At 34.4% G+C, this 8,783-nt stretch overlaps 1 protein-coding gene across 7 annotated transcripts; it reads right to left on the bottom strand.

The window, feature by feature from the left end:
• Positions 1 to 1,413: 1,413 nt before the first annotated feature.
• On the bottom strand, positions 1,414 to 7,106 carry LOC126816063 (uncharacterized). 7 transcript variants are annotated; one of them, XR_007678212.2, is made up of 6 exons: positions 6,957 to 7,066; positions 5,195 to 5,888; positions 4,558 to 4,812; positions 4,051 to 4,341; positions 3,052 to 3,734; positions 1,414 to 2,731 (listed from the first exon to the last, which is right to left on the bottom strand). XR_007678212.2 is itself a non-coding variant. In XM_050542225.2 (5 exons), the coding sequence occupies exons 2-4, from the start codon at positions 5,838 to 5,840 to the stop codon at positions 4,070 to 4,072; spliced, it is 1,173 nt and encodes a 390-aa protein (XP_050398182.1). In that variant the 5' UTR covers positions 5,841 to 5,888; positions 6,975 to 7,106; the 3' UTR covers positions 1,414 to 3,734; positions 4,051 to 4,069. The 7 variants fall into 7 exon arrangements, 5 of the variants coding, with proteins under 5 accessions (XP_050398182.1, XP_050398180.1, XP_050398181.1 ...); XR_007678211.2 differs by having other exon boundaries at positions 2,955 to 3,734; XM_050542225.2 differs by having other exon boundaries at positions 1,414 to 3,734; positions 6,975 to 7,106.
• Between the last annotated feature and the right edge of the window lie 1,677 nt (positions 7,107 to 8,783).

Below are 8,783 nucleotides of genomic sequence, written 5' to 3' on the forward strand. Positions count from 1 at the left end.
CAGGACATTATGCGCAAATATCTTATGCGCAAATATCGAAAGGAACCGAGATCTTTGGGTTATAAACTTACATTTCAAGTTTCAACAAAATCGGATAAAAATTGTTACCTCTATAGGGTCCACAACATTGATATACCATATTTTTACGCAATTTGAGAATGAGGGGCGGCCATTTTGTCTGTCAGTTTTGGGCTGATTTTCACGAAATTCGAACTCAGCCGTCCTTAAGGTGTAACGGTGATATAATGATATGTTTTTTTAAATCGGATAAAAATTATGACCTCTATAGGGTCCACCACCAAAAAACGCGATTTTTCGAACAATCGGGGGCCATAATTCAGGAAGTTACGGTCCGCTATGCGCGAATATCGACAGGAACCGAGATCTTTGGGTTATAAGCAAACATTTCAAGTTTCAACAAAATTGGATAAAAATTGTGACATCTATAGAGTCCACAACCTTGATATACCATATTTTTATGCTATTTGAGAACGAACGGTGGCAATTTTGTCTGTCAGTTTTCGTCCGATTTTCAAGAAATTCTAACTCAGTCGTCCTTAGGGTGTATCGGTGATATAAAAATACAGTTTTTTAAATCGGATAAAAATTATTACCTCTATAGGGTCCACAAGCTAAAAACGCGATTTTTCGTACAATCAGGGACCATAATTCAGGAAGTTACGTTCCGATATGCACGAATATCGAAAGGAACCGAGATCTTTGGGTTATAAGCAAACATTTCAAGTTTAAACCAAATCGGATAAAAATTGTGACCTCTACAGTGTTCACAAGCTAAAAACGTGATTTTTCGTGCAATCAGGGGCAATAATCCATGAAGTTACGGTCCGATACATGCCAATATCGAAAGGAACCGACGGACGGACAGGGGCGACGACAATAATACTTCGACATGAAAATGTGGGCGTATAAAAATCAATAGGTTTCTTTGTCTCATGACTGATGGGCATAGGGTGACAATATAGACCTACTTTTCAATGTGGACATATAAATACTGTTCACTAAGTCCAACCAATTCAAATCATTTATTTATACAATTACTTTTGCTTCTGTTTATTTAGTATAGTTTTAAAATTAAACGCCCTTAGAAAAGACAAAATTAATTTGCGCATTTTTATTGGTCTTCCACATTACTAATACAATTCTAAATATTTTTTAATTATGCCTGAAGATCACAACAATCTCTATTCAAAACCCCTGTTATCAAATTCAGAAATTTTAGAAGTTAATTTTTAAACCGGAAGGTAATTAATAAATCTTAAACCATTCCATCAAGAACAGTGTCCTGGATAGGTGTGCTCTTTAGAAGTCTGAACAAAACTGGGGTGGTAATTTTATTTGTTGTAGTGCTGTCAACTGCTGACAGAAAATCTTTTTGGAATAAAAACTCAGTAATAAATTCAAATGATTTAATGAAAATAGTATATGTATATAAAAAAATAAAGTACATCAACAAGTACAACGTTACATTTAATTGCAAGGTTTCCTACAAATAAGTTGTTATAGATTATATTTATTATCTATATAACATCTGTAATAAATAACATCAAAAGATTATCAATATTTACTAAATATAGCAATGCTATTTTGTAATTATAACTAATACACTTATTCCACAGTCACATGATGATGATTGCATGCAGTAACAATAACATTTCACAACTCTTCCTAAAATTGTCTATAATATAGTAAATCATGTTTATAGTAACCAATTTACTCCTTGATAACATATAAAGTTTTAACATAGATTTAAAATAATCTTTTAGTGGCATTTAGTAGCTGGATAGAGCAATAAACTGTAACAAACACTTACATGTATGGAAAACAGCTACTATTTATTTTGGGTGACGTTTCGAGGAGTATTCTATCAATGTATTAGCTTGCTAACGTTCAGAGAATACTCTTCGAAACGTCACTCAAAATAAATAGTATCTGTTTTCCATAAGTATGTGTAATAGTTTTTAGATTTAAAAGTTAAATGTGGGAGTACAAGAAGAACTGCTTTGTTTCGTTTATCAACTGTTTTAATGACTGGAAATATATTCTTATGACAATTGCTATTAATTAATAACAAAAGGATTCAACGTTTTGCAATAACTAATTGAGATCTCTAATGATTGATCAATCCTCAAAGCTTTTGTTATAAATTTCTGCACCTGCGCTAAAAACTACATGTATATCTAGAAACAAATGCACATCTGCTATTTATTTCCTTTCTGACCATATCTGAAATTATATCATCCAAGATGGAAAATACTAACACATTCTCAATCATTTCAGCCTATATTGTCTCTGTTAGACTGCAACAAATATTACTATGACAAAACAGTATATTGTAACTAGCTGTCAGGTTGTACAGTACTTGTATAAAGTTCCCGAAACGACTTTCTGTCCAGGCTATATTCGTTGTGGTTGAAGTGGAGACAATATAGTGGCTCAGTGAAAAAGTAGCTGGCTCACAAACCGGGAGCTCCTGGGGTTGTTCCTGGTTATAGCTCATACAGTTTCTTAGAATTTATCAGTGTGTTTTCAGCTTGTCAGTGGTGACAGGCAAGGAACAGCATCAAGTTGTTCAAATCATGCAAAAATGTTGGCATGCACATAAAAGAACTGTTGGCATTAAAAATTTGATGTACAGTCGGCAGAATTGCTGCTCTCCAGACAAAATTCCTCTCATGGCTCACTGCATGCCGCAAGGTTTTCTTCATTCCGACTGCAATAAACAAGATTTTCTAACAGGAAACATTATATGTAAATAAAGAAGTCCAAAAATCACATTCAATATTGTATTGAAAGTGTTCACAAATACTGCACTTAAGAAGAAAAGTTAATATTTCTTTAAAAACCTCTTTAAGATATTCATGATTTTTTCTCATAATGATCAGCAACTTGATAGCTAGGTGTTCATTAATTTGTAATTCCCTGCTCATACTCACCCTTAATACAGCCTACACATTAATGTCAAATGCCTTTGGGTAATGTTAGCAATGTCAAAATTTATTAAGAGATTTGAATTTATATGAATATTGTCACCTTATTATCTGATACCGCTATTATTCTCTGTTGTACAAAAATATTATATTTTGTGCATTGTCTCTCTTTTAGATATTGAAGCACACTCATAGATTAGCAAAAAATCTTTTTTTTTAGTCTGTATATTCACTTATCATTGTATAGTCCCTGAATATAGATTAGACACCATTTCAAAGTTTTCATTTAAATTTTCAAATTTGGCAATATAAATGTCTCTCTTTTTAAGAATGCGATTTATTGCTGGCTGACTGACTCCAAACTGTAGTGCCAGTGCTTTCTGGGACGGCCTTTCACTTGATTCTACTGCCTTAATGATATCAATTTTATCCTTTAATGATAAAGTATGTCGTTCTGGATATCCTGCAATTCAACAAATTTTACATGAGAAAACAGAGTGTTAAATTTTAAACAAAAGAAATGATACATGCAGTACATGTGCACATACAATTTCTTCCTTTTGTACTACAAAAAGTTGTTCATATGTGGCATTGTCTTAATTAATGTCTGTTTCTTTTCATGTTCAGCAAGATAATACTCTTTTCGCTTTAATATATTGGAGATTGCTGGTTGACTAACACCATACTGGGTAGCAAGATGTGTTTGAAAAGGCCTATCACTCGATTCTGCCGCTTTAATTATGTTAATTTTATCTTCCAATGATAATCTTGATGACACAGATGAAACTGAAACAGAAAGAAAGACTGTAAGTATGGTTGATATCTGAGTATTATGAGAAGTGAAATTATTTAATCAAAATTAAAATAAATCTTTTCTCTCTGCTAATGTCTATTACAGTACAGTACCAGATATCAACTAAACTGAAAGTCTTTCTATATGTCAATATACATCAATACTTTTTTTTGATTGAATAAAACAATTTAGCAGAAAGAATGGCTTTGGTATTTAAGAAACCAGGGGACAAAACTTTAGGTACAAAAAATGTTACTTAAATACCACACTCATTCACTAGTACATGAAATTGTCTTATAAAAATCTTACCAATTGTAAATAAAACTAATCAAAGAGAATTTAGAGTATCAATATCAATGTCTATATCTGTGAGAGAAGGAGACAGATTTTGTTGCTGTGACATTCGACTTTGACATTTTCTGTACTCTGCCAGATACGATTCCTTACGTTGAAGTATATAGGATATAGTGGGCTGAGAAACACCATACTTAGCAGCTAATTCAGACTGTTTAGGTTTGTCTGGTGACATGGCTGCAATTATTAAACTAACTTTTTCATTTAATCTTAAATCCGTTCTTTGTCCTCTTGAACGTGGCGAGACTGAAAAGTAGAGTTAAAACTCTTTTAGTCAAATGATAAATCAAATATTTTGATTTCTCTGGTCATAAGTTGTAGTATCAAAATATTGTAGGACAACATTAGTATTTCAATAATTGCAACCATGTCTAGATTAACTTACATGTTAATATTTTTTGGAGATTTTGGAGATCACCCTGAAATAGTCCAATTTGAAAGAATCTCTTAGTTCAAACTTACCTAAATTATGTGCCATAAGAGATTGCATGGATGACGTATCAGCACTTCCATAGGAGTTAGTTAAGGTAGATATTGATGGCAATGCTGTAGTTGCTGAGGTTGTTATTTGTGAACGCTGTTTTAAATGTGACATCATGCCAATTGGGTAAAATTCTGCGGTCTTTTCATTAATATTTAAAGAATCTTCATTTGATGTCATCTGTCCAGTATTATGTAATGGTGAGAATTTAAAATGGCTTTCACCTGATTTTGAAACTGTAAAGACAAAAAGTAAGAAAATTAACAATGTTTCAGTTAAAGAAATATAAGGATATAGTTTTAATACATATGTTTATACACAAAAAATTCCCTTTTTACTTTGTATCCAAACGAATAGTACATATGTTCCACGGTAGAGGATCAAATCCTAAAAATTTGTTTTTTCATCAATGGCAAAAGCAAAACACTATAATAATTGATTGAAGTAATAGAGTAATGTTTATCAGCAATTTCACTCTAATGAAATCATTGTACATCCACTTTACACAGCTTTACATCTTGATTAAAAAATCTAAAACATATTAAAACTATAATTAAATAGTCTGCTTAATATTTCACTGACCAATACGCACAGATCTCCTCTTTAAAGTGCATTTACCTGTTTCTGCTGACCCTAAGGATGGATATGAACAAGCTGATAATGGAGTCTGACCACCTGGTTCATGTTTAACACGACTTAAATCTACATCTTGAACTTGATTACTAAGTGGTGAAGATAGGAGAGGGTTTCTATGTGCACTGTCATGATAAAATGTTACCGGTGGTTCAAAGTCATATGAGTAACTCTGCCGTGAAACTTTTGCTGGAAGAGGTCCTGCTGTTGATATCGAATTATTATGCTCTGGATTAGGTACGGGTACCTGGTGTTTTTTAAATCTATGTTGAAATTTTAAATTAGAACCATAACTCTGTCCTAATTCAACATCTGAGGACATGGTTCTTTTATGTTTTGAAAAATTAGTCCTATTATCAACTTCTGTAGGATCCTGATTTGATGGTTCTGGTTCAGGTTTTTGTTTTTTATCTTCTGCATGAAAACTGTTACTAACAAACATGGTTGATGCTTCGCCATTCTTGCAAACTTTTTCATTCACTATGTAATTAATTTTTTTAGAGCTGTCTATATTCAGATACAGATGTCCAATAACTTCAATATTTTGGCTAAAATCCAAATTGCTGTGGCACAAAACTTGTAAATTTTTAACCAACGAATTAATGAAATTTGCTGCAGTTTTTTCATTCATCTTGATTTTTGTTGTATTCTCAATTTTTTTTTTCGTTACTCAATCAATCTGAAAATATATTAAAACTATAAGATACAAATCAATTAATTGATGTCTTAAGCAATAGCTTAATATACTATCACTTTGGCCATCGCCAGGTATTATAGACGGTTGGCGATGGTGGGAACAAGTCGCACACCTCCAGTCCGAGTCGAATCCCAAGTAGCTGCACCTTCAGTTCGAGTCGAGTCCCAAGTCGCTGAGCCTGGTATCGAGTCGAGTCCTAAGTCGCCAGTTCATCAAATGAGTCAACAATTAGGGAAAGATGGTATATTTGGACGGTTGTACTAAAGACAACTGGAATAACAGACTATTAGATTGTTAGATTTACAGATAACCAACCTTCATCTCATATGACCGAGTTCTTAAATTTGTGCGTTACCCTTTCAATGATGTCTGCCAAGTCGGTTAGAAGACGGAGACGTATTTTTTAACAGTGTGTCGTGTCGCTCATACTGACTCTAGCGAGGTAAGCAAGGTCTTATTTTCTCACTAAGATGTTCATTTTTATTGTTCAGGCGTTCACAGGGACTGACACTCGACCGTTTCGCAGTAAAAAGTTGCCCAGTTAAATTGACTGGGAAGCCAAACTTTTTCGCCAAGGCTTCAATAACACGGTCCCTGGACGTAGAGGTGAGTGTAATGAGACCTACGTTCAGAGCTGGACTACGTCGTAACAATAGCCTAAGGATTATTTTTACGACTCGTAACAATTGCCACTGCCTTTGCAAAATGAAAGAAAAGTAATTGGTTTGGTACACCATAATTTCCTCACCATGAACATCTGTTGATGACATAGGTGTGGGTGTATTAAAGTGCAACCTGCAACGGATTAATCCTGCCTCGGATTTAGCCAACCGTAGTAAAACCATGGACCTGATTAATAATATAATATATAAAATGGTTAGGCCTATTGTAAAACAGTTCAATAAACTGCCATACATTCTGTATTCTTTTCCATTACATTGCATATTCGACTCAAACGATATGTTACGTTTGAGAAGCCAAACTGAATTAATACTCCAGTTCCTGATTATAAAAAGGAATAAAATGGCTATTTTTATCGCCAAACAATACCTTAAAATACACGTTTACCTTTTCCAATAAATATGTAGGGATCAATCCTTTGTTGTCTTCACTTAGAATGTTTGGTAGGGTGAAAATCGATTCTTCATAAAATGCCATAGGTTTATTAACTATATGATTACTGAACGAAATAGACCTTACAATGGTTGACTGAAAATCAAGAATGTAAGTTGCAAATCTCATGCTGTGATTGACAATAAGAAATAACTGGTCCCCTTTCGAGAGAAAAAAAAAAGAAAAAAATAGTTAGCTCCCTTGGATCAGATTTTCTTACTAACACGCTCGACTCAACTTGTTGAACTGGAAGTAGAGAGTGAGGCCACTCGACAGAAACTAGGTCATTTCGGGACTAACTCGTGGTTCAATTTTATTTCAATAATTCGCTTACGCGTAGAGGGTCTTTAGCAGTGGGCATAGGGATAAATCAGATTAATCATTGAATTTGAAGAAACCGGCGGGACATTTACCATGACTGCCATGAGCAGACTAAATCTAAATTGAGCACGAAGGGCGCGATACATACATGAGCGTCGGAGGCGCGAAAATATTTTCATTTCTAGAAGTAGAAGCCCCGGGAGATGCGTTTTCGGCCATTTTGTGACGGTAGTTACACTAAAAATATATGTTGTTGATTATGGGTCATTGACGGGCACATTTGTAGGAACCCGTCCGTAATTTAGCCATGATATTGATATGCACACGTCCTGTTTTTGTAGCCTATGTCTTTTGTTGTTTTCTTGCAAGCAAGTTGGCTACATGTTTTGAAGATCTCATTGAAAACTACACATACAACATTTATATTTCACAGAATGGTCCAAATTCATTGACAAGCAATGATCTATTCACAGTGTTCTTGGATTTGTGATCAGTAGACCCTATTCAAATTAACACTGATTGGAAGGTCGGTGTGCTCCCATTATGTTATGCACTGAACTATATTTAGATCAGAAGTGATGTGCTAAAGTAAGAGTGTTTTTGTAGCAAACACTGTTTTATACATTAATATTAATCACAAGTTTATGTGTTTTGTGTTATTATTTTCAATTGAAAAACACATGATTTAAAAACCAAGCCATTTATAGGCAGGTGAGAGGCATCAGGACGGGACGACAAAAAAGAACACCAAAAGTAAGAGGGAACCGGAGGACCTGGAGAAAACCCACGAGGTTGGACAGGCGACCCTACCCTTGCGCGGAATCAAAACCACACTAGTTGACTCAATAATGACAGACCTTATGATACAGCACGCACTGCTAACCATTCGGCCATCCAATCCCCCCAACTGGAAGTAGCATAGTCTTACTTAGTGAATAACGAGCACCTGCATTGACGTGGAGAGGTTCAGGAATTTCTGGAGTACACATTGGCAGCTTTATATAAATGATTATTTTGGGGAATACTAACCCCAACCCTTTTTAGAACACTGAACTTGAATCAAATTTACCATTTACCCTTCTAAAAATGGTTGGGGTTAGGTAGGTTTACCAGATTAATCATTGAAGAAACAGGGACATTTGTTATTCTGATCAGACAAAAGCAAAAATTAAAATGTGTTTTGTATTGTGTTATAAAGTCTGTAACCTCTACATCGTTAACCAATAAAATTATACCCAAAATCATACTCAATTCCTGTTTTACTAGACTATAGTGTATGTGTTATTATTTTCAATTGAAAAACACCTGATGTAAAATCCGGGACATATAGGCACAGGAGAGGAATCAGGACAGGATGGCAGAAAAGACCCTCAAATCAGGGACTGTCTTGGTAAAACTAGGACGTATGGTAACCCTTGGGTTAGGTTAGTATTCCCCGAAATA

This window comes from Patella vulgata, chromosome 3 (assembly GCF_932274485.2).
Source record: "Patella vulgata chromosome 3, xgPatVulg1.2, whole genome shotgun sequence".
Taxonomy (NCBI): domain Eukaryota; kingdom Metazoa; phylum Mollusca; class Gastropoda; family Patellidae; genus Patella; species Patella vulgata.

Bases quoted from the DNA above. Each gene is read 5' to 3' on its own strand.
- LOC126816063 (XM_050542225.2), bottom strand. From the start codon at position 5,840: ATGAATGAAAAAACTGCAGCAAATTTCATTAATTCGTTGGTTAAAAAT. The intron at 4,813-5,194 runs GTAAATGCACTT...TTGTCTTTACAG, and splicing joins CTTAGGGTCAGCAGAAACAG to TTTCAAAATCAGGTGAAAGC. The intron at 4,342-4,557 runs GTAAGTTTGAAC...TCTACTTTTCAG, and splicing joins TCTTATGGCACATAATTTAG to TCTCGCCACGTTCAAGAGGA.